Below are 26242 nucleotides of genomic sequence, written 5' to 3'. Positions count from 1 at the left end.
AAAAAAAAAAAAAAGAAAGTTAACTGGCATCACAGATGCTCCATTCTGCGTTTAGATAGGAAAAAGCACGCATGTGCATACACCTTAGCCTTGCTTTGCAAACGGAACACATTTTTAAGGTTCTTATTTATCCAAAGCTTTTAGTACTTTGCGTGGGCTGAGTAAGATGGGTCCCTGGGAGGTGGTAAGGGGGTGCATAAGTAAAGATCTGAGAATGTTCATGCTGAACAGAAGAAAGCCAAAAATTGTGTTGATGCATATCCAAAATGTTTTCAAATACAGTTGAGGCATAAAGTTTCCTTTAGGCAAAAATTTCAATTGACCAAAATCCTCAAGGAGGCATGTGTTTGGAAGCTGCAAGTATTCTGGTCCATCCAACGTTTTCATAGTAGGTGTGCCTGCAGCCCTTGTAGATTCCATATAGATCAGCAGTTCCCAACTGTTTTTGCATCAGGGTCCAATTTTGTGGAAGACAATGAATCCACAGATGGGCGGGTGAGGGATATGCAGTCAAACCTCACTGCTAACATTAATCGGTGTCTGCAGCTGCTCCCCAGTGCTAGCATCACCACCTCAGCTCCACCTCAGATGACAGGCCTTTGAGTCTCATAAGGAGCATTCAACCTAGATTCCTCACATGCTCATTTCACAATAGGGTTTGCAGTCCTGTGAGAATCTAATGCCTCTGCTGATCTAACAGGAGGCAGAGAGCTCAGGCAGTAATACAAGCAATGGGGAGTGGCTGTAAGTACAGAAGAAGCTTTGCTCACACAATCACTGCTTACTTCCTGCTGGCTCCTAACAGGCCATGGACCTGTGTTGGTCCATGAGCCAGGGGTTGGGAACCCCTGATATAGACCTTTCTAAGCCTCATGACTCTGAACATGTGACCAGCTCCAAGTTAACTCTGAGCGTATGAGCAAGTGGAGGGAAAACAAACATCTTGGCTAGTTTAGTATTTTCAGACACAAATAACAAATACGACATAGAAAATCAATCTGTTTCACGAGTTGAGACTTTTCGAGCGCTTCTTAAATAGACCCTTATTACAACATACATCACAGAAGAAGAACACGGCTAGGAGCTGAAGAGAGCCACGCCTTAAAGACCCAACTTGAAATATAAATGGGCAGCCACTTCGTGAGGGCAACTCACTGCTAATAGGATCATTTTGGGCATTATACCGAATGATCAGACCAAGCCTGGCCCCCGACCTCACCCTTGTCTTCTGTACTTGATGCTACCATAGGTGTTGTGTCTTTGGGAGAGTGTCCTGTGCTCTTAACTGAAGTCCGGGCTGCAAGCCTCTGTTCCTGGAAACCCAGCTGACATCCTGGCGCCATGCGCCTTATGCTCACTGAGTGCTAGGTCTCCAAATGCTAAATCCTGCCTGCTGACTGACCGCCCTTAACCTCACGCCAGCATGTTGATACCAGCCCTAGCTGTGTATAGGCTCTTGTATCCTGCCTCCAAGAGAATGATGTCACCAAAGCATTCTTTACTTTTTCTCAGCTAATGGAGTTTCCTGGGGTCTTTACTTACACACTGGCTGCTTGCTCCCCTCAGGCTTGCATATGTCTCACCATAGTATTTTGGGAGATATTAATTTGCTTCTTAATTATCCTTGAAAGCTAATTAAGAGAAAATTAAGCACCTTGAATCCTAGGAATCCAATTTATAGAACTTTCCAGGAACACCCAATTACGTAAAGGGAGGCACTTCTTCTCTAATGTTTCCATTGTTTTCCTTCCCCTGTTTGTAACTCTTCTCAAGTACAACCCCTGTTCCCAGCAGCGCAAGCTACACTGGCAGCCACTGCACACTGGCTCTAGGTCTATGCCATCCCCTCATGGCCTAGCCTCCTGCTGATCCATGACCATGCCCCACGGAAACCTGTTCTAAAAATGACAAGTGTCTGTCCATAGTTCAGCTTACTTCTTCACCTTGCACTGATTAAACTTTGAGGGCGGGAGAGAAAAGAGGCATCGTATGTGAAGGAAATGTTTCTACATGGACGAAGAGCCCAATCAAACTGGAAATCAAACACTAGTGTGCCTTGGAAACAGGTTCATATTAATTCATTTTTTCCAGTACAGCTTAGACTGCTGAGTGCCTTTTGCTGGGCTGAGAATCACACGCCCACCAGCTTCCTCAGTCCTGCCCTTAACCCAGTGTCTGCCCTGAAACCCCACACTGGAGCCCGTCTCAAGTGTCCATGGTCAGCATCTGCATCTCTTTTAGCCAATGCCTTTCTCAAATAAGGCTGAATCCTTTCTGGGCTTGGGTGGAGTTTTTTAGGACCCAGCTTGCAGATTCCCACATCCATACCACCCCTGGAAATTTATCTGAGGACTGTGTCAATGCTTGAGTTTTTATACCTGCCCCACAGCTCCGGCTGCCACCTTGCCTCCTTCACAGAATGGGATTGAAAGACCCGAACTGGCCTCTCAGTCCTGGGCCTTTCTCTTCTTGGATAAGGATGTTCAGCCCAGCTTTTAGGTCAAGCCCAATTAACGACATGCATTTTAACTTTAAAAAAAAAAAAAAGCCCAATACCACTAGCAGAGATGGTCAATCCATCAGAGTAAGAGGCTGTCATCATTCTAAAAAGATTCCACCTCTGCCCCAGCCATTCAGCATGCTGCCAGCCTCATCCACCACGGAGACTAAGTAGATGTTACCCTTGGTCACACACCCGCCATCGGATATTTAGCCCAGGGAGTTAAGAACAGGGTTGGGATCTTGTGGGAGACAACTCTGAAAGAGGAAGGAGAGAAAGCACTTGGAAAGGAGAAGCTGATTTTGGAGGAAATTTCCAAGCGGAGGAACAGTCACAGACTTTCAGAGTCAACAGAACCTTGGAAACCTTTACCCCATTCCCTTCATTTATTTTTTTATTGTAATAAAGTCTACGTAACATAAAATTTACCATTTTAACCATTTTTAACTGTACAATTACAGGTATTAAGTACCTTCACAACGTTGTGCAGCCATCACCACTGTCCATTTCCAGAACGTTTTTATCACAAACAGAAACTCTTTAATGCTCTCACTAAACAACTCCCTATTCCCCTCCATCTCCCCAGCCCCTTCACTTTTAACAAAAGCAACTGAGGCACAGGAAGTTGTACTTTTCTGTTTGAAGACTAGAAGGTGCCCTGAGGCAGTTTCTGATTTTCACTGGCTGTCATCCCCCCACCTGCACCATCCTGCCGCAACTTGGAACACCCTATCCCAGGTTGGTTTTAATTTAAAACACGGACCCTGGCAGATGAGAAAAACCTATCTTCTGGTGCCAGTTTTTCTGTATAAATGTGTTATTCAATTTTCCAGCTCAATAAAGAGGAATATTATTTCTGCCTATCTTAGCTTTCCAAGGCTGAAGTATGATTTAAACAAAAATCACACAAAGGCAAGATCACATGGAAAGAACTCTGGAACTGGAGTCAGAAAACCTGGATTCTAGTCCGAATAGTGTCAGCTGCGTGACCGTGGGCCAGTTGGCCTTTCTGAGCCTCAGTTTCTCTGTGGAAAGTTGCACAGTTCCAAGTATACAGGTGTTTATATAGTGATGTGTTACCCTTTGAGCACCTTGCACATCTAAGCTGTGCCATCAAGGATCTTTGCTCCAGCACATCCGATTTTGAAAACAATTAGACTACTACAAAAGAGGAAGTGGAAGATTCCATGCCTTGCCCTGAAACTTGCTTTTTAGTGGGTGCGGCAGGAATGCCTCCGCAGATTTCCTCCTGAGACTCAACTGAAGTATCTATTCCTGGCCCTGGGAAGTGTTCGAGTGGCCAGAGCCGGCCCTACTTTCCTTCTCTAAACCCACAATTCCCTAGCCCAGCTCCCTGGTCTTCAAATTCGAAGAGCCAGCCTGCTGCCCCCACCTCAGCGGCTCCAGCCTCCTCACCCCAGATTCAGAGCTTCAGAATAACCTGGCCAGACAGACTGAAGGAAACTTTTACACCCCCAGTCAGGTGACAACCTCCTGGCATTGCCAGTGTGTTTCCACTGACGCCAGTTTCTGCATTTTATAAAAATAATTTTTTTATGAAAAGAACCCTTTGGAGAAAAAGCAAGTGCAGCATCACATTCCTCTCGTTTTATTTTTACAAAATATTTATTTTGTAATCTATCTGATGGGTTTGGCTTGAAGACTCTCTCTTCCCGCCTGACTGTTCTGACTCTCCATGCAGATTGACTTCTATTCCTATTCCGCCGCTGAGAGAAGGAGCTTAGCTTAGCTGGCACTTAGCTGGAAGAAGTAGGTCTTCCACTGCATATTCATATCTATTGTTTTTTTTGCTCCTTACAACCACCCTGTGAAATAAGTAGGGTGAGATTTCTTCCCCTCCTAGAAGAATCAGGTTTAGGGAGGTCAAAGTCCTACAACTAATAAAAAGAGCAGGTCTTGATTGTGGTGCCTTCAGAGGCCTCACTTGGGATGTGATATGGAAGAAGTCTGCTCACTATGGCTCAGTTCCTCCTTTGTTGAAGTCTGCTTTCAGAAGGAGAATTTCTTCATCAGCAATGTTTTTAATCCCTTGACTGTTGGAATAGTTACTTGGCCTCACCTGCACTCTTTCCCAATGTCTCAGGAACCCAGCCATAGCAACCAAGAAAGGAAGTCCAATTACATGGTTGGAAACGTCTCAATTAGTTTTCTCGGGCCAACATAGTCAGCACACCCTGTCATGCGTGTCCTGTGGCATCTTCATCCTAGTCCAGAGGCCTAACTTGTTTCATTTATGTTGTACATTAATGAGATTACAAGGTGCCATTGACCCGGGAGGAGTTTCTCTACAAGCCTGCACTTGAAGGAGCAAAGACCACCACCCCCCACCATACTCCCATGCTGCCAAGGTTCACCTTCAGGCTCACTCAATATGAGTTCCTACTCAGTTCAGTATAACACAATTTAAAGAATACAAAGCATTGCCATGAGTTTTATGAGTGCTAACAAATTATGCAAGATTGGTTTGCATGCTTAAAAAGCATACAGTGGAAGGAGGTAGGCATGATTAAACGCCTGTGTTGCATAGCAAACTTTAAAACTTGCTCTAACAGAGCTGTGGACAGGGACTGATTAATTCTGCCTGGAGCCATTCATTCATTTATTTATGTACCTACTCAGGCACTGGGCTCACAAGAATAGTAGCCACTACTTAGCAATCTTTCCTGTGTAACTGGCACTATGCTGAGCTCCCAACAGCATCCTGACATAGTCACTATTATCATTATTCCCATTTTACAGATGAGAAAACTGGAGCACTGAGGCTAAGTAACTTTCCCAAAGTTGGGTAATCTCAGGCAGCTTGTCTCCCAGGAAGCCTGTGAGTGTGGTCATTGACACATGATGGCCATGTGTAGACTGGATGAACTAGCAGGATATAAGTAGTCTTAGAAAACAGTAAAGGGTGAGGAAAGGCCATGAAACAAAGGCCCTGAGGTGTGGAGGCATCTAGCACATTTCAAGAAGGTATATGGTCTCTGTACCTGGACCCAGGTATGTCGGAAGAGTTGTAGGAGATCAAGCCAGGCAAATGGGTGGAGACCAGACAGACAGCAAGGAGGGACTTGCTCCATGAACTGCAAGGAACAGCAGGAGGGTTCTAGACAGAGTCAGTATGATTCATTGTGTTCTTTTTTTTAATTGGAGTCTCGCTCTGTTACCCAGGCTGGAATGCAGTGGCATACTCACGACCACTGCAGCCTTGACCTGCTGGATCCAGATGATCCTTCCATCTCAGCCTTCCAAGTAGTTGGAACCACAGACGTGCACCACCACGTCTGGCTAATTTTTTGATTTATTGTAGAGATGAGGTCTCACCATGTTGTGCAGGCTGGTCTTGAACTCGTGGGCTCAGGCAATCCTCTCACCTGTGCCTCCCAAAGTGCTGATATGCCCAGCTCATTGTGTTCTTGAGGAAGGTAACTGGCACCTATGTAAACAGCGGTGGGGACAGGTAGACCTGTTGGAAGTTGCAAAATACGTGAGGGACCTACAGGGAGAGAGTGAGTGCTAGTGAAAGGCTGAGGAGGAGCAGGAGCATGGGAGAGGCAGGGATGAAAGCTGTAAGTCAGAACAGGAGGCTGGGGAAGGTCTGCAGGATGTGGGCATTCCTACCCGGAGACTCCAAGGACCCCAAAGTCGACCTTCCTCTCCCCCACATCCCCACAGCACATTTTAACCTGTTGTGGCTCCAAAGACTCTGGGAGGTTGTCTCACCCAGTAAAAGAAGTTTGGGGTTTGGAGTATAATCAGCACCAAATCATTAAGAGATGAGACCCCCAAATCACTCATCTATAAAGATGTTATCCAAAGTCAAGATCTTGGCTGCCAGGTTGGAAATGGGACTTATAAACAAGAAGCCATGACACCACCACTGCACGCTCCTCCTCCCCTACCTCCAGTGCCTTCCTGACTGCCAGGCTGCCAAGACATGTGGAAACTAATGCATGCACAGCGATGAACCCCCTTTTGGGTCCTTTCTCATCAACTATCTCGTGAATCCGGTGATAGAATTTTTTTCATTATTCTGTTAAAAGTCATATTTTTATCCTTTTTTTACTTTTGAAGACACATAAATGTTTTCCGAACAAAATACTGAGGGGTGGGGGAAAGAGATCTGGATGAGAAATATCCATAAAAGAAGTAATGTGCTGGACACATGGACGTATACAGAGATCTAAACCCCCAAATTACTGATTATACATTTTTCTTAAAAACACATGGAATTTTTTTACAAAAATAGATCATATATTACTAAATCTCAACAAAAACCAAGAAAACATCATATAGACCAAGTTCTCTACAATGTAATTAACCTAGAAATCAGGAACAAAAAGACAATTTTTTTTTTCCTTTTGAGTTGAAGTCTTACTCTGTTGCCCAGGTTGGAGTGCAGTGGCACACTCACAGCCACCCCAGCATTGACCTGCTGTGCTCCGGCAATCCTTCCACCCCAGTCTTCCAAGTAGCAAGAACTACAGGCACATGCAACCACGCCCAGTTAATTTTTGATTTATTGTAGAGATGAGGTCTCACCAAGTTGCCCAGGCTGGTCTTCAACCCATAGGCTCAGGCAATCCTCTCACCTCGGCATCCCAAAGTGCTGGGATTACAGGCTGAGCCACCAAGACCAGCCACAAAGATAATTTTTTTAAATGTCATATATTTGGAAAGTTTACAACATATTGTCATTACAATTCGGTCAAAGAAGAAAGTTATGGTTTAGGAAAAAAATAATACTGTAATAAATAGTAATAAAATACTTGGGAAGTAAGGAACTAGTTGAAAGGGACAAGTCTGTTGCTTTTTGGGATTAATTGCATTTACATTTTTCTTACATTACAGCTTGTTTTTTGTTCATTAGAAGTGAGCAGAGATAGGAATATTTTCTAAAAGTATTGAAAATCGTGTCTGATTTGGCCACACTGAAAACATGATGGGTTAACCCTCCAAACCAGAAATTATACCTTAATTATTAAAAATTATATTTCTTGTGTCTTTATTTTATTGCCAAATCTCATAATCTAATATCCCTTTCCTTTCTGCTCTGAACGCAAATTCACGTGAAACAAGCAGAAAGGGACTAGAAAGAAAGAGAAGAATATAGAAATTTTGGTTCACCCAAGGTAGTTCTGAGTTGAGTTTTAGGACATTTGGTTTGAGTGCCTTCTGACCATGTTTATTCCTTCAGCATTCTCAGTATGCAGTTTTGGACTATGTTTGGTGACTGGGTGGTGAGGAATCTGGAAAAAATAAGGTGGGGGTGTCTTTCTTCTGGAGTCAGTTAACAACTGGTTTTCTAGACAATACACCCTCACTCTTAAGAATCTTGAACATTGGCTGGCAAGAAAAATAGACACAATTTCCTCAAACCCCAGCTCTTGTTACTCAGTGCTGGTTGATTTTACCTGTAACTTTTGCTCTTACCTCATTGTGCTCCCGTTTAGAAGAAAAAAATAAAGCAAGCAGTTGAATTTCTCTCCAGAAGAAGGAAACCAAGTCACTGATGGACCTCACTGCAGTGGTTCTTGTTTCTTGTCACAGAGGAAGCACTGCTGCCCTCTGCTGGTCAAATAAAACCAGATTTGGGGATCTCTCTCTTTCTCACACTGTGGACACCAGCCCTGTCCTCCTGGACTTGGCCTGCGTTCTCTTGTGCCACCTCCCAGAGACAGAATGTGTGCATTCTACATGAACAGCTTCATCTGTCATCTTTCCAGCCAGTGTTTTGGATCCCCGTTCTCTCCTCCTTCCCATCTACTGCTTTACGTCGACTCCCAACCTGTTTCTAAGGAAGGAAAACATTGGGTTTCAAGAATCATGTGCAGCCTCTGAGTTCCCTTCCAGATCCCAGGCCAACGCCTCAGGTCCCTGCACACACTCACAATGACCAAAAGACAAGTACAATTCCAGTACTATTTGAGCAACCTCGGTTAATTTGATTCTACAATATTTGATCTTTTGCTATTTACAAAATGCTGTGTTGATTGGTGAAACATAAACATGGGAAAGAGTTCCTGTCTTCAAAGAGTCCACAAGTCTTGTAGGGCAAATACCATGCAAGTAAGGTGTTATAATACACACAGCTCATAGTCAGAGCCACACAGTTACTAGCCTCTAGATAAGTGCAGAAAAGAAAGGTCATAACTGGTTAAATCTGAGACATTGACTAACAGATGAGATTCCTGAGCAAGTCATATTCCCAAGTAATGGGAGTGGGAAAACATTCCAAGTTCATGGAAAGACATTTTCTCAGTTCTCCTCCCCCAAATTAGGATCCCACCATTTGAAATTATCATTGATTTGACAAATATCAAGGAAACACATATGTGTCAGGTATTGATCGTGCTAAGCTTGGAGGCAATAATAGTGAACAAAATGACACGGTCCTCGTCCTTATGGGCCTTGTAGACCATAGGGAGCCATAGACAAATACATAGGTAATCAGACCACCATGTGAGAAAGATGTCATGCCCCTCCTCCAGGTCATGCTCTGATTTGTTTCAAAGTAGAAAGAGGAAAAATGAGGAAGGACTCTGTTATGAGCTTAATCCAGAGTCAAGGTTAAAAAACATAATACTTAGCGTGGACATTGCCCAGCTCTTGGTCCTTGCTGGAGGATGTTAAAGAGGAGGACTGGTTAGAGATAGGATGAAAAGAAAGGTGGGGAGCAAAGCTACACAGGTAGACCTTTGACATCAATGACAAAGTTTCACATACTTTTCCTAAGATTCTCCCACTGCACTGAATGCTAGGATGGAAAGTGCACTGGCCTACAATTCAAGAGCTCTCAGCTGGGTACAGTGGCTCACACCTATAATCCCAGCACTTGGGGAGGCTGAGATAAGAGTATCACCGGAGACCAGGAGTTTGAGACCAGCCTGGGCAACATAGTAAGACTTCCCCCCAACCTCCCCACCATCTCTACAAAGAATAAAAATTTAGAAATCAACCAGTTGTGGTGGCGCATGGCTGTAGTCCCAGCTACTCAGGAGTCTGAGGCGGGAGAATCACCTGAGCCCAGGAATTTGAGCTTACAGTGAGCTGTGATCACCACTGCACTCCAGGCTGGGAGACAGAGGGAGACCTTGTCTCAAAAAAAAAATAAACCTTCCAGACCCAGTCCTTTGTCATTCTATGAGCGCATATCATCTAGGAAGTAAGGATAAGTGACACTTGCTCTGCACTTCCTCCAGGGTTTTGGAGGAACAAATGAAGGAGTTTGTGAGTACTTTATGCCAACTATATAATACTATGCAAGTCAGTGCTATTATTACCATTATCAACAATACCTTGCGTCATGTTGGGCTCTTTTCACCTGGGCCAGCCAAGAGGCAGAGGAGGGAAGACAAAAGACTTCCACAAGCCCCTTCCAGATGGAGAACCAGCAATTAAACCTGATTGGCAACCTTTCTCTCCAACATCCCTTTCTAAAGTCTATGCCCAAATTAGGAATATTTGCTTTTTAAATAGTGCACGTATTTAATAATATACTTAACACAATTGGGGTTATGTGATGAGAAGGAGGAATACGGCAAGAAGTTCTTTAAGCATCAGTTTGAGGAGTTTTATAAAAGTACTGCCATGGTGCAGGTTTATAAAGTCCACTTAAACTTTTGTAACATACAAGCCTGCTATGCCTCTTTCGTTTTGTCAGTTTTCTCCTTTGTGAGACTCCTAGCATGCACTTGATGCCTTGCTCCCTTGTGAGTTTCCATCGTGATGGGAAACACAGGCCACTGAATGAAGTTGGCAGCATTCTCATACTGTTCCTGTTCCAGAGTCCTTCTGATTGGGAGGGGGCAGAATGAGGAGAGTGCTCCTAGCTGGTGGAAGGCTTGTCATTAACGTCTGTTAGGAGCTGCATCAAATGCGAGTGTCATTTTAGTTCCCTCTCCCTACTAGACTGTTGGCTCACTGAGGGCAGTGAACATGTTTGCCTTGCTCCCTGCCTGGTCACGACCGCCTAACCAAAGGCCAACTCAGTATAGCTTCATCAAATAAATGTAATCCTTACATCAAACAACCCTTCCAGGTGGACATTTTTATTCCCAATTTACAGATAAAATGTTTTGTTTGTTTGTTTTTCCAGAAAGTAAGAAAGCAGGATTTATTGAGAGGACAGAAAAGTTCCCACCGTAGGAGGTGACCTGAGGGGGTTGCCATGACAAAATGTTTTTAAATTATATTTCAGAAGTTTGCATTCCATCTATGTTTGCAAATAGGCTCTAGTCAAATATTACTAGCCATATACCCAGAATTATTTTATAGATCTCTTGATTCTATTTTGAGATTCTATGTATAATCCAGTCCTAAATGCCTGGGAGAATTAAAAAGAGGTCAAAGACCTAATATGCATTCACCAACATGTATTAAATGCCCGTTATGCGGATGAGGGCCCTGAGGTACACAGGTGGATAACAAAGAATTCCTGTCCTTGAAGAACTTACAGTCTAATAGGTCTGACTATGCCTCTTTTGCCTTTACAAAAAAATTATTACTAAAGTGAGACATGCTGACTGTAAAATATTTGGAAAGCCCAGGTAAGAAAAAAAAGGAAAAAATTACCCAAAGTTCAGATAATGTTCTATAAATCCTGAGGTAGGACCTGTGACTTTGTATTTCTGTGTCCACAAAACTGTGCACAGGACTTCGAGCAGAAGATGAGCTCAGTCAATGCCTTTAGAATGGTGAGAAAGCCGGGCTCGGTGGCTCAGCCTGTAATCCCGCGCCTTTGGGAGGCTGAGGTGAGTGGATTGCCTGAGCCCGCGGGTTCGAGACCCGCCTGGGCAGCGAGACCTCATCTCTACAATAAATCACAAAATCAGCTGGGCGTGGTGGCGCATGCCTGTAATTCCGGCTACTCGGAAGGCTGAGGCGTTAGGATCGCCACGCTGTGGTGGCTGGGAGCGGCCACAGTCTGGGCGACCGAGTGAGACTCCAACTCAAAAAAAAAAAAAAAAAAAAGAATGGTGAGAAAGACACCCTTAATCCCACCCCCATGAAATAAACTGTTAACGTTTAGAAAATACCCTTGGAGGCCAGGCACTGTGGCTCAAGCCTGTAATCCCAGCACTTTGGGAGGCCGAGTCAAGGGAATTGTCTGAGCCCATGGGTTCGAGAGCAGCCTAGGCAACTTGGTGAGACCTCATCGCTACAATAAATCAAAAAATTAGCCGGGCGTGGTAGTTCTGCAGTTCTGGCTGCCTGGAAGGCTGAGGCAGAAGGATTGCATGAGCCCAGCAGGTTGACGCTGGGGTGGCTGTGAGCATGCCATTGCGCTCCAGCCTGGGCGACAGAGTGAGACTGCAACTCAAAAAAAAAAAAGAAAAAGAAAGAAAGAAAGAAATACTCTTGTCTTCCTTTTCTTTGACTAACAAATGGCTGGCTGAGATGCCATTCTCCCTTTTGTACCTAAGCCAGGTAGGCATTTGGCCTCTTTAGCACCCCCTACAGATGCTGTGTTGCTGCTCATCATGTTTACTGGTAAGTTGATTTAATTGGTCAACTGAGGCAAGTCTTTACATCCTCCCCTCCATAGCCCAGAGTCTTTTCACACAGAGGGGTCTCTTAGATGTGGGAAATGCAGTCGCTTTTTCCAAGTGTCCCCCCATGCACCCCCACCCCATCCCAGAAAAGCCTCGGGGTCAGGAAGTTGGTTTCTCCAAGACCAGTTCCCTTGGGTAGAGGGGAACTTTCAACAGGCTCATCAAACCAGGCTGCATGTGGATTCACTTTAGAGAGCTTTCGAAAGTCCAGACACCCAGGCCTCACTTCACACCAGTTAAAACAGTATCTCTAGGCACAAGGCCTAGGCATTGACTTTTTTGTGTTTTTAAAGTTCCTTGGGTCAGGGATTGAAAACCACTGATATAAAGGAAGGCTAGGCTGTGATGTGAGTAGCCTTTTGAGGCTAGCAGAGGGCACTGCAATGGCCAGAGTCCAGACACAGCCCAGGATTTTCTGCATCCCACTTTGTGCAAAACCTGGGTGGTGTCAGTGGGCAATTGGTTTGCAAAGGAGAACCCGAAGAAGGAGATAACATCTTTGTTCCAAAGAGTTCACACGGATCCCTCTGAAAGGACACATAGAACCCATGCATGTTCACATAAGGCATGGATAAATATGGGGAAGTCAGTGTGAAGGCCCAGCTGGGTTATTTTGTAAGGCACATAAGTTTTCTGGCTTAATTATGGAGAAAAGAAGATTTTTGCCAAATAAACTGAGATAAGCCACTTTAACAATAGGCTGCTTAGAAGGAAGATAATTAGAATTAGATAATCTTTATTTAAATAGGTATTGAGTACCTGTTATTTGTCAAGCATTGTGCTAAGCATTTGATGTCCATAATTCATTTAATCTTTGTGATAACACTTTGCACCAGGTATTATTTATCCCTGCTTTATAGTGGAAGAAATTGATGCTAATCAATTTTAAGTAATTAGCATACAATCACATTAAGCAAAACAGATTACCTTAGCCTCTCTGACTCCAAAGCCCATGCTTTTTTACAATGCCAGACTTTATGATCTGGACTTGCATGATTACAGGCAATACAGAAGATGGGGGCTGGGAATCAAAGTGGCCATCCTCTCAAGAAGAAATAACTTCCAAAATGACAAGTCAGCTAGAATGTTTTCCCTACTGAGAAATACCCAGGGTGTCCTGAGGCAGGCAGCATGGTATATACAAACAGTTCTAGTAGTTTCTCCTTCGAACTGGCCTTGTGATCTGGACTTAGTCGACTTTCAAGGGAGGACCTTAAAAAAAGCTAGAATTATTTTTTGGAAGTTGGGTCCCTTGTAGTACCTTGTAGGCCTCCACCACTAGGTAAGTAATCTAGGAATCCATCACATCAGTGTACCAGCTAGTGTTGTTGTGAGAGACTGTGTTCTGCTTCAGTGAATTATTTTTATTATTTTTAGATTCTTTCAACACATTTGCCCATTTTATGATGGGTGATTTATGAACACACCTGCCCAAAAACTGAGTATTCAGCAGTTTTTGACCAAAAAAACAGTGTGAACCCCTGTGCCCCACCCTCCCTATTTACCCGATCCCCCCAAGCAACTTTTTGTTTCTTCAGATGAAAAAAGTCCTCATAGGTAAATATTTGCCAGTAAAGAGGTGAAACAAAAAATGGCAGAAGCTCTAAGAGGCATCAAAATTGACGAGTTCAAAAGCTGTTTTGAGCAATGGAGAAAGCATCTCGATAGGTGTATTGCGTTAAACAGAGAGTAATTTGAAAATGACTGAAGTTTAAACATGTAAGAATAAATACACAATTTTTAATAAATAAATTCTGGGGGTTTTGGGGTCCCTCCCCATATTTCTCATCTGTGAAGCAAAAAGGGTTAAGAATGGTCGTTGGTTTAAATTACCCCATGTAGCTGGGTTCAGTGGCTCAGCCTGTAATCTCGTGCCTTTGGGAGGCTGAGTTAGAGACCCGCCTGGGCAGCGAGACCTCATCTCTACAATAAATCAAAAATGAGCTGGGCGTGGTAGCACACGCCTGTAGTTCCAGCTACTTGGAAGGCTGAGGCGGAAGGATCGCCGAAGCCCAGCAGGTCGAGGTTGCAGTGGCCGGGAGCGGCCACTGCACTCCAGTCTGGGCGACAGAGTGAGACTCCAACTCAAAAAAAAAAAAAAAAAAAATCACAACTTGCTCAAAGGCCACCACAACTTTACAAAAATAAAAAATAAATAAATAAATTACCCCATGCAGGCCTGGGCTACAGGAGGTGGTGCTGGGGACAGGAGAGACAGACAGGACTTCTCTTTCTCTTCAGCCAAAGAAGCTCTGCATTTAGTTACTTGAAGAAAAGTTTCCCTTGCCTGGGGGTGCGGAGAGAGAAGGAAGGACATTTGAAAGGAATTCACTGGGTTAGTTCATTTCAACGACCCTTCCATTTTGATAAGTCTCTGGTTCTCTGTTTTTGCAAATTTGTGGTGCTGGGAAGAATCAGTGCCATCACATTGCTTGAGTGCACACTGAACAGGAGAGTGGGGTTTTAGCATTTGAAGGGAGAAAGAGCAACGGAGGACAGGGGAGGACAGAAAGGCCACCAGCCACTAGCAGAGCTCAGAGTCAGGGGCTGGTACCCGGGCCAGGCTATACGCTGCCAGGCAGACACAGGAACAACCGGATCAGACAGGAGTCAAGCAAGTGCCCTTTGTTGTTAACGAGGGGTTTTGTTACTGCCACAGGAATATAGTCACAACAAAGTAAGAAGTTGGGCTCCAGGCCTCATCTCCCTAAATTGTACTTTCTCTTTACCCAAACAGGGCAAACGTCTCTTGTTCTCTTTTAGTAGTTTAGAATTCAAGCAATTTTCTGTTTCTTTGTGTTTTTCAGATCTTAAATCCAAATTTCATTCAAGAAGGTGAGTTGAAGAGCAGTAGTATTTAGATTGTGGGGATTGGTTAAATAAATTATAGTAAATCCAGCATTAAAGTAGAGCCTTTAAACAACAGTGACATAGTTCTGCATTCGTAAGCAAGGAAAAATGTTTATGATCAACTACTAGATGAAAAAGACTACAGTTTGCAATATGTATAATGGGGTCCAATTTTGATAAGTTTGTTTGTGTAAAGCCTAAAAGGATATATACCAGAATGTTCACAGTTGTTATCTCTGGATAATGACAGCATGGAGCTTGTATTTCTTTTTGCTTATTTGTATTTTCTAATTTTTCTACAAAAACCGTTTATTACTTTTAAATACTTTTTAAAGGAACACAGATGACTCAACAGTGTTATGCTGTTATTTGAATCCTTACACAACATGGGTGGGAAATGAGATGGTCGTGTTAAAATAAATGGCTGTCTTATTCTGAGTTTGTTCTGAATGATGTGAATGTATGTCAATTTGATCACAGTGGCTCCAGAATTCCTTGTGCCATTAGTGGATGTGACCTGTTTGCTTGGGGACACAGTGATATTACAGTGCAAAGTCTGTGGGCGGCCAAAGCCCACCATCACTTGGAAGGGTCCAGACCAGAACATCCTTGACACTGACAATAGCTCAGCCACATACACCGTCTCCTCCTGGTAAGCTGATCACCCTGGCCTCAGCACCAACAGCCCCTTAGAGCAGACCCAGAGGCTGAGTCTGGGATGCAGACTATTTTTTAGTGACTGGTCTCTCCAAAAGAGGAGCCGCCCTGGGGCCTTGTCTAGCTCAAACACTTGGCCTTGATTAAGAGACAGAATGAGTATAAAATGGTGGTCAGTTCAGCTGCACAAGAGTTCTCAGGGCTACGAGCTTCAGGCACAGCCTCTGCCACTCAGGTTGTAGCTCCTGCCAGCCCAATGGACATCTGGGTGGTACCGGCAGACTTATTCCATGTTGCTCAGCACCTTGTAGACATGCCTGGGACCAAAAGAAAGGTTTGCTCTGGATCCACATTAAACAAAGAAAAAATGTAAACCTTTATGTCTCAAGTCAAGCATGAGTCACATTTTTGAAGAGTTTTAGAGTCACTGCCTTACATTCACCCAATTATTAGATGGTCTTTCCCTACGGATTCCCAAGTAAATCTCTAAGTCTTAGACTTCTGAGGCAGTAGTGAAGGCTCCAGACCTGTAGTACAAATGTGGTCCTCAAATCTGGGCATCCTGGTGTTTTTTGTGCCCTTCAAGGTATTGTGAAATAGTGAGATATTTAACTCCCTACCTAAGAAAAATTTTACCAGGAAAAATAATTACTCATTCCAAAATGTGCAGTAGAAAATCAAGCTGCAAGCCTGCTTCTTTTCTTTTTTTTTTTTTGAGTCAGAGTCTCACTCTGTTGCCCAGGCTGGAGTGCAGTGGTACACTCACAGCCACCGCAGCCTCAATCTGCTGGGCTGGGGCGATCCTTCCATCTTAGCCTTCCAAGTAGCTGAAACTACCATGCCTGGCTAATTTTTTGATTTATTGTGGAGATGAGGTCTCACCAAGTTGCCCAGGCTGGTCTCGAAGCTGTGGGCTCAGGCAATCCTCTCACCTTGGCCTCCCAAACTGCTGGGATTATAGGTATGAGCCACTGCACCTGGGCTGCAAGCGTGCTTCTACACTAAAAGGCCATTTAACAAAACTTGATTGCCTCCCAGTCATTCTGTTAACATTATTGTCATGAATTATGAACTTCATGGCATGCTACGGCTTACAGTGGACAAGCAGTAGCAAGCCCTAAATGCTTAAGAAACATTTATGGAGCCGGGCTCGGTGGCTCAGCCTGTAATCCCAGCACTTTGGGAGGCTGAGGTGAGTGGATTGCCTGAGCCCATTCGGTTCGAGACCCGCCTGGGCAACTTGGCAAGACCTCATCTCTACAATAAATCAAAAATTAGCCAGGCGTGGTAGCGCGCGCCTGTAGTTCCAGCTACTTGGAAGGCTGAGGTGGAAGGATCGCCGGAGCCCAACAGGTTGAGGCCGGGAGAGCCCACTGCACTCCAGTCTGGATGACAGAGTAAGACTCCAACTCAAAAAAAAAAAGAAACATTTATGGAAGAAACACCTAGAATTAAGAAACTTTCATTCATTGACTCAATTTGTGTGAATGTGGTGTGGACAAGGACCGTCATTGTTTGCTGTGCCCAGCAGGGACTGCCTGGCCAGGTCATAAATAATGTCAGTGGGTCCAAGAAGCTAGTGTGAGAGGCAGCACTTGGTGAGGATCATGAAGAGCGACTGGATTTTGTGCCTCTGTATTTCACCCTTTCAGAACAGTTCTTCTCTTGGGATGTTCCTGGACTTTATACAGAGACAAGTGACAGTTATCATTTAGGTGAACGAATTTACCTTTTCTTAATTCACTTAATTATTTTGAGGATCCCACATGTAGACTTTAAAATACATTTTCATTCTTGAGTTTTTCCTTTTTTGTACTGTTCATTATTGATCATTGAGACTGAAAACATTCTAGGGCAAAGTTGCTAGTGGTAATAATACTAATGATGTTGTATTACTGTATAGGACTTTAATCACGTTCTAATTCTTATGTCATTTTATTTCTCATTCTGTCCCCATTTATGACAAATTTGAGAGATAGGCTTGGCCAGAAATTTTTCCCCCACATAAGGAAGGGAATGGAGATACAGGGTCAAGGTGATCACCCAAGGTGTGCAGGCAGATAGCAGAACAGAGACTGACCTTGGACCTAAGGAGTCTCAGTTCAGCATCTCGTGCCAAGGCTATGGGATTTTACGCATCAGACAAATGTCTCATTCCTGGAGTCTTGGTCATTCCTCTTTGGTGTTCCTAGTGATTCTGGGGAAATCACCCTGAAGATCTGCAATCTGATGCCCCAAGACAGTGGGATTTATACCTGCATAGCAACAAATGACCACGGGACCACATCAACATCTGCTACAGTCAAGGTGCAAGGTACAGCCAGTCTCTCTGTTAGTCAAACTTTTAAAAATACTTTTTAAAAACATTTATTTTTTAAATTGTAGTAAAAACACACAACATAAAATTGACCACCTCAACCATTTTCAAGTGTCAATTCAGTGGCACTAAGTACATTCACATTTTGGTGCTACCTCACCGTCATCCACTCACAGAATTCTTTTCATCTTCCCAAACTGAAACTCTGTCAGTATCCACTAAACAGTAACTCCCCATTCCGGCCTCCCCACTGCCTCTGGCCACCACCATTCTTTTTCTGTCTTTATAAATTTGTGTTAGTCAAACACTTTAAGTGAACATGACAAAAATGCCCTGAGATCTGAGTAGAAAAGGTTCATTGTGAAAATCCCAAAATAAAGACCTGGCAAATGGACAGAAAACAAATCTTTGCTAAGAGCTGTTTGTGCCCTACAATTAACCTACTCTATAGTCCCCAGTCCAAGCTCTATCTCCGGGGTGCTGTATATCACCCAGGGAAGAACTTCAGGCCACAGGACGTGTCTCCCAGGTCTCCCTTGGGCCTGGAAAATGGTATGCCACTTGGTGGAGAAGGTCATAGGAAAAATTTGAGATATAAGATAGGTGATGTTCCCTAGATGACGTCCTACGTTGGTGTAAAATGCCACGTTCTGCAGACATAGTACTTGATCGTAATTTCTGTCTCCACAGGGGTTCCAGCAGCCCCTAATCGTCCCATTGCCCAGGAGAGAAGCTGCACCTCAGTGATTCTCCGCTGGCTGCCCCCCTCTAGCACGGGAAACTGCACCATTTCTGGTTACACCGTGGAGTACAGAGAGGAAGGTACGCTGTCTCCTCCTGGGAGGCCCTTCAGAGTTAGAAACCGATTTGCCGCCTGTCTTTCAGAAGCTGTTTGTTCTTGTGTCTTCTAACTCAGCTTAGAGGCCGCAGTGCCAGACTACAACTGCTTTCTGATTTCAGAGATCGAGCAGCCATTTTTGTTCGATGAACCTCTCTGACATGTTCTGACCCAGAGCAGATTTCAAAGTGCTTTCACACACATTTCTCTACTTAACACACTCAATCACAGTCAGGCCCATTTTACAGATGAGGAGGCTAAGGCCTAAAAAAATTAAGAGAATGGATGCAGTGGCTTATATCTGCTTTGGGAGGCTGAGGCGGGGGTGGGGTGGGGGGGGCCACTTAAACTCCAGGAGTTTGAGACTAGCCTGGGCAACATAGTGATACCCACTCTCCCCCATCTCTACAAAAAATAAAATTAGCCGAATATAGTGATACACACCTGGAGTCCTAGCTACTTGGGAGGCTAAGGTGGGAGGATGACTTGAGCCCAAGTAGTTCGAGGCTGCAGTGAGCTCTGATCATACCACTGCACTACAGTCTGAGTGACAGAGTGAGACACTGTCTCTAAAAAAAAAATTTAAGAAACACAGGTTGTAGTTAATAGGAGGCAGAGCTGACCCTAGAACCCAGCTCCCTGGTTTGCTAATTTGTGATCTTTCTCCCAGAGAATTAGCTAGGGTAGTATGATCAGAGCTCTCTCTTCCCTGCTCCTAGATAAAATTTAAAGTTTTAAAACGTGTTACATTTGCATGCTTTAAAGTGCATATATTTCTTTACCAGTTAGAAACAACTGAGACTTCCATCTAGTTATCAGGAATTAGTTAAAATAAGAAGCTTCCAGAGAGTTCTAATTGTTAATAACATATCTCTGACTCACATTATAAATTGCACAGCTGAGTTGAAAGCAAATGTCTGCCACTCTACTCCACCCCCACAACTAAAGTCATTCGTTTTGCTCTACTCTTCATTACTCTCACTATTTTAACTCTTCTGTCTTCTTCTCTTTTATTAAACAGGCCTTGTGCAGTTATAACATTTTTTATTTCTGCATCCCTCTTAAGCTGTTCAGTCTTGAGTCTCTCAGGTCAGCACAAAGGTGCTACTGTGGAGCTGGGACACACAGTTCACAACGTTTATATTTAACTTAGTGTTATTCAGGTCACAGTTCACCTTACTAACTAAGCTCTCTTGGGTAATTGTTAAACATTTCTGAGGCTCCGTTTCTTCATGTAAGTAAGATTAACACAGCCTACCTCATCTGTTTTCTGTGGATTTAAGTGAGAAAATTAAATGAGAGAATTATATTGAAGACACTTTCCACAGTATTTTACATGTACATAGTGCTTAGTGCATGTTAATTTCTATTTGTTTCTACTTCTAAATGCATATTTTCTCTCATGTTGTTATTAATGCATAATATATTCTTACAGCCTTATCAAATATCATCACGTGTCCCCTGTAAATTCTGTATTATCGAGGTCTTTCCACTCTCACACTTGCACATCTGAAAGTGGACGAAATCTACAGGCCAGCTTCTTCCACAGCCCTCACTATTTAGTCAGTCATATAGGAAATCGACTAAACTGCCACAGTTGACCCACAGGCTTTCACAGTCCGCTGCAGTGACCACAGCAGTCCCTTGAATTGAATGTGTCAATTTTCCTTTCTTTGTTTGCTGAAGGTCTTTGAAACAATGTTCCTTTGGCTTTTCTCTTTCCTTCTCCTGGGAAACTGTGCACCAGGTTCTCAGATCTGGCAGCAGTCGGTGGCTTCGACCTTGGACACTTACCTCGTCATCGAAGACCTTAGTCCTGGGTGTCCTTATCAGTTCAGAGTCAGTGCCAGTAATCCCTGGGGAATCAGCCTTCCCAGTGAGCCCTCGGAGTTTGTGCGACTTCCAGAATATGGTGAGTCCCAGCCCAGGGCCCCTAGGCAGTGGAGACAAGGCGCCTGGCCAGCTATCACAGACTCCCTGGCACTGGCTGTGCATTGGCATGTCAGGCCACCAGGCAAGAGGTGACCGACCTGGAGCTACTCAGCAGCTTCAGTTAGGCAGCAGTTTAGAGACTTGATGAGGAATGTTTCCATAAAGTGTGACTCCAAGCACCTTGGGCGAACATTAGATCTGCTACCCATGCCTAAACATGTGCCTGCCAAGTTCCCTGGGAGACTGGGTATGTATCCAGGAACAAAGAGGGCCAGGCAGGAGTCATGAGTAACATGAATGCTATCTGTCCCTCTTCTGAGACAGGAATGCAAAGCCTTCTCTCACCTGGGCACCCCTGCCAGGCATACACTTACCTCACAGCACTAGGGGCAGTCCCCTCACACACTGAAATGGGGAGAGAAGAGCAACCTGGCTGAGGATTCCACTGCAAAATGAATATGTGATACTTCCCTCACCTCTGATGACTCCAGAATTTTTTTCAACATGGAGATACTTTTAGGTAGACTTATCGATAAATTAACTAAGATGTCCATATAACTAGCTAAATATGAGTATTTTACAAGCATGGTTCTTATCTTGCCCACCAAGTCACCTGGGTTCCAGGGATGTTTTGAGAGAGGAAACTTGGTTAGCCTAAAGAAATCTCGAAATAGTGAGATTTCGGGAAGTGCAAGGGAGTGGTCCATGTGTGTTGGGGAGGGCAGCAGCTAGGAGGTGCTTGTACTTTGTAAAAGGCAATGGACCTGTATATCCTTAAGTTAAGGGAATTCTGGAGTCTTCAGAGGAGCTTAGGAAGCCCTGTAAGTCCTTGGGCTACACCCACTGCCAGCTGAGCCCAGAAATGCTCTCCAGGCCCACCTCCACTGCCAGCCAAGTTAGTTCTCTCCCTGTGACTTGGCTTTGTTCCCACAGGCCTGTGACTCACTGGGAAACCTTGGTCTTGAGTCTCTGTTTCCTTAGAATTCAAGATGGATAAACCATCTTTGATCTCAGCCTGACCTGTGCTCTGGGCAGCCTGAGGTGACCAGCTCTGGGGTCAGAAGAGCCAAGCTGCTGACTTGGCTCCTCTACTCCCAAGTTACGCACTCGGTCCTGCCCTGGGACAGTCACTGTTGGCCGTATGTTTTGCAGACAACACAAATGCATGTTGGTGTGTGTGTGTGTTTGTGTGTGTGTGTGTGTGTGTGTGTGTGTGTGTGTGTGTGTGTGTGACAGAGAGAGAGAGAAACGTGTGAATCATTGCCAAGGAATTGGCATACCACATAATGCTGCCAAGGGAGCTATTCAGGCATATATTGTATTAAGTTAAATTATTCAATAAACCAGATAAGTTCATTAATGCCGAGAACAGTGGGGTAAGACAGAAAATTTGGGGATGTTTTTCCTTTTGTCCTTTCCTGACCTTGTAACTTTTCCCTTATTTTCTAGCTGCAACCTCCTACAGCCCTGATTCTCAGTGGCTTTTCGAGGCCTTCAAAGTGGGGTTTTTTTTCTTCCTTTTTATTTCTCCTACCAAATTTCTATTTTAAGATATTCAGAAGTCCCTTCTGATTGTCCCTTCTGAGTTTTTCCTTTAAGTAGATAACAGAGGAAATCTGTCATGTCAATTTCCCCTTGAATTTTATATATTTATATATATATAATCACATAACTAGCTAAATATGAGTATTTTACAAACATTGTTCTTATTTTGCCCACCAAATCACCTTGATTCAATGGATGTTTTGAAAGAGGAAACTTGTCTAGCCTACAGAAATCTCCAACTAGTGAGATTTCCACAGTGCAAGGGAGTGGTCCATGTGTGTTGGAGAGGACAGCAGCTTTTTTTTTTTTTGAGACAGTATCTCACTGTGTCACCCAGGCTAGAATGCAGAGTCACAATGATCACGGCTCATTGCAGCTTCAAACTCTTGATTCAAGCAAGTGATCCTCCTGCCTCAGCTTCCTCTGTAACTGGGACTACAGGTGCATGCCACCACACCCACTACTTTTAAAAATTTTTTGTAGACCCACCTGGGCAGCGAGACCTCATCTCTACAAAAAAATCAAAAAATCAGCTGGGCATGGTAGCGCATGCCTGTAATTCCGGCTACTTGGAAGACTGAGGTGGAAGGATCGCCGGAGCCCAGCAGCTCAAGGCTGCGGTGGCCGGGAGTGGCCACTGCACTCCAGTCTGGGCGACAGAGTGAGACTCCAACTCAAAAAAAAAAAAAAATTTTTTTTTGTAGAAACGAGGTCTCGTTATGTTGCCCGGGCTAGTCTCAAACTCCTGGCCTCAAGTGATCCTTCTGCCTCAGCCTCTCAGAGTGCTGGGATTATAGGCGTGAGCTACCTGACTTGGATGATATTTTAAAAATAACATTCCAGAGAACAGTGGCCTTTTCCTACTAAGTTAGATTCCATATTTACTCCTGAGAATTTTGCTATGGGTTATGCTGGAGCTTTACTGTGACCCTTTTCTTTATTCTTATATGACACCCTCAGTATCATAAATGGATTCTCTCTCTTCCAAAGATGCTGCTGCTGATGGTGCCACCATTTCTTGGAAGGAAAATTTTGATTCAGCATATACTGAGCTGAATGAAATTGGAAGGTAATGACAATTTTCAATTCATTCATTTGTGAACACCTAGCAACATCACAACAGAATGATTTATTTTTGTTATTGCTTTTCTGTTTCTTTTATAAATGCAGTCTTTCTACAGTAAGAAAATAACTAGAATATCTATTTGTATTATCCACTGTTCCTTTTCTAATTTCTTTCTTTTTTTTTTTTTTGAGTTGGAGTCTCACTCTGTCGCCCAGTCTGGAGTGCAGTGGCCACTCCCGGCCACCGCAGCCCCAACCTGCTGGGCTCCGGCGATCCTTCCGCTTCAGCCTTCCACATAGCTGGAACTACAGGCGTGCACTACCACACCCGGCTAATTTTTTTTTTTTTTTATTGTAGAGATGAGATCTCACCAAGTTGCCTGGGCGGGTCTCGAACCTGCGGGCTCAGGCAATCCACTCAGGATTACAGGCTGAGCCACCGAGCCCATCTCTAATTTCTTTCTTTCTTTTTTTTTTTTTGAGTTGGAGTGTCTCACTCGGTTGCCCAGACTGAAGTGCAGTGGCCGCAGCCTCGCCTGTTGGGCTCCGGCGATCCTTCCACCTCAGCCTTCTGAGTAGCTGCAATTACAGGCATGCGCTACCACGCCCGGCTGATTTTTTGATTTATTGTAGAGATGAGGTCTCACTGCCCAGGTGGGTCTCGAACCCGCGGGCTCAGGCAATCCACTCGCCTCAGCCTCCCAAAGGCGCAGGATTACAGGCTGAGCCACCGAGCCTGGCTCTCTAATTTCTTAAGTTGGATGTTTTATTCATCAACTCTCAGCCTTTCTTATTTTTTAGTATAAGAATTTAAGGCTCAAATTTTTCTTCAAAGTTCAATTTTAGCTATAGTGCCCAAACTTTGATATGTGGTATTTTCACTTTTATTTAGTTGCATGTATTTTTTCTTCAGCTATAAATTTTTCTTTGACCCAGTTATAATGGAAAAATATTTTAATATCTATGAGATTTTTTTTAAAGTATCTTTTTGACAATGATTTCTAAATTAATTTTCATTGTAGTCAGAGAACTTAATCCACATGATATTAATTACCTGTTTTTTGTTGGGACTTGCTTTATGAATAGTACATGGTCAATTTTTGTAAAAAGTTCCATGTGTTCCTGAGAAGAATGTATAACCATGAATTGTTCACTTCAGGTCTCTACATTCTTCCTTGTGTCAAGCACATTAACTGTTTTATGAGTATTCCTAATCCAAATCCCACTCCCCCACATACACATTGACATCTCTCTGTCTGTTTCTCCCTCTCTCTCTCTCTCTCTCTCTCTCTCTCAGTATTTTGATTAAAGAACACCTAGTGTGTCCTTTAAAATATTTATCTTTTAACAGAAAATTTTAAAAATCTATCACCTAGCTCATCAAATAGTTGATGGGAAAGAAACACAAGGGGTTCGTCCTATGCATGCACTGCTCTGGGTGGTCTGGGTAAGAGAATGTGGGGAGATTTCACAAGTTGCCCACGCCTTGGATGTATGAATAAAAGAACACCCACTAACAATGGGCCTCTGGCCTTGGAGACCTGAGTGAGTCAGACCAAGCCAGTCATGGGGTCAAATGAGAGCCAGTATCATTTTGTGGCAGAATTGCCCAAAGACTCAGGTATTGGCAGCATCGAGTACCTCTGGTAGAAGGAGGACACAAAAATTGGAAGGACTGGCTGAAACTGTTTGAAAAGAAGTTGTGTCTCAAGAGGGAGTGAAAGTAGATGCCTGTGGTTCAGTCTGCCATCCTTACCTGGAGGCCTAGTACTGCTACCTTTTTAGAGTCTCTACAGGCAACCAGCTAGCATTCCCAAGGATAAGTTGTTGGCTCCAAATCTCCCCCACCTCAGCTTCAGGCACCCATATGATTGTCCTTCTCCATCCAGGAAAAGACTGGAGTTTTATTCTCTGGAAAGGAAAAAACAGACCATCCCTGTCCTTGGGGATAGCAGGCTCAATTGAGGGCAATGGAGCTAGACTGAAAACAGGAAGTATGAGATGGTATGCATGCTGGATACTTAGAACCCCAGCGCTTGCATCCACTGGACCTCCGGAGGTGGACAACCAGGGCTCCACCCTCTAGGGTAGAAAGCAGGAGGCTCTTTCCTGGGGACTCTGAGCAGCCCAAAAGGAAAGACTTGACAGTACTAAGTATGGAGCTTTGCCAACCATACAGCCCCGTCAGATCACCCTGTAGTAAAGTAAGAGTTGACAGACTTCACCCCCACACTCAGAGCTTCCAATAGCTTTTTAACCCTGAACTTTTAAAATGAGCCAACTCTTGATGCCAGTCAAGTTGGAGTAAGCCCATTGAGGCCTTTATCTCCCACTGATTATATCCCTGAACAAAATACAAAAAACAATGGCCTGAGGGTTCCGGGCTGGTCTTTCACAGTTCCCTCCTCTACTCCTGGGTTAGGGCGACTCGTGGGCAGGCTTGGATGACCCTGCCTTGGGACCTTGCTGGCCTTCCCTTGATCTGCTTCCATTGCTGAGCTGTGCCCCTTCTACAATACTTGGGTCTTACCACCTTCCATAGGCAACAGCTGCATCTGGGAACCATTCTGTTTCAGGGGTTAGTAATCCTGTCATATGTGATAGTGGCAGGGTGGCTACGTATTTCCAAGTGTTTTTGTCAATGAGGGATGCAAACTGATGTATTTATGAATAAAATGACATGATATCTGGATTTTGCTTAAAATACCTTAGGGGAAAAGCAGAAAGTAGAAAAGGAATAGGTGAAACAAGATTGGTAAAATGTTGATAATGATTGAAGTTGGCTGCATAGAAGATCTATTCTGCTATTCTCTTTCCTTTTGTGTATTTTAGGGTTAGGGTTGAGAAATTGAGAAACGTTTTTAAAATTATCATTGAGTAGAATTCTGCTTTCTTTAATGTTGTTTTTATTGCTGCATTTTATAGAAATATATATTCTGCTTAGAAAATTAAACTGAACCTGCAGTTGATCA

The 26242-nt window shown here is 43.9% G+C and overlaps 1 protein-coding gene across 1 annotated transcript in view; it reads left to right on the top strand.

Moving 5' to 3' along the window:
- The window catches only part of LOC110594475 (kalirin-like), a 33010-nt gene that overhangs the window by 2217 nt on the left and 4551 nt on the right, over positions 1–26242 (top strand). Inside the window, exons 2-7 of the mRNA XM_021706365.1 lie at positions 14874–14901; positions 15397–15568; positions 17766–17887; positions 18581–18712; positions 20476–20640; positions 23196–23274. Coding sequence (XP_021562040.1) covers positions 14874–14901; positions 15397–15568; positions 17766–17887; positions 18581–18712; positions 20476–20640; positions 23196–23274 — 698 coding nt within the window. The remainder of the gene's footprint in view (positions 1–14873; positions 14902–15396; positions 15569–17765; positions 17888–18580; positions 18713–20475; positions 20641–23195; positions 23275–26242) is intronic.

The sequence above is a fragment of the Carlito syrichta genome, unplaced genomic scaffold, assembly GCF_000164805.1.
Source record: "Carlito syrichta isolate Samal-C Ts95f unplaced genomic scaffold, Tarsius_syrichta-2.0.1 Scaffold315477, whole genome shotgun sequence".
Classification (NCBI taxonomy): domain Eukaryota; kingdom Metazoa; phylum Chordata; class Mammalia; order Primates; family Tarsiidae; genus Carlito; species Carlito syrichta.
The sequence above is the reverse complement of the archived record's forward strand: the minus strand, read 5'-3'. Positions and strand labels throughout refer to the sequence as shown.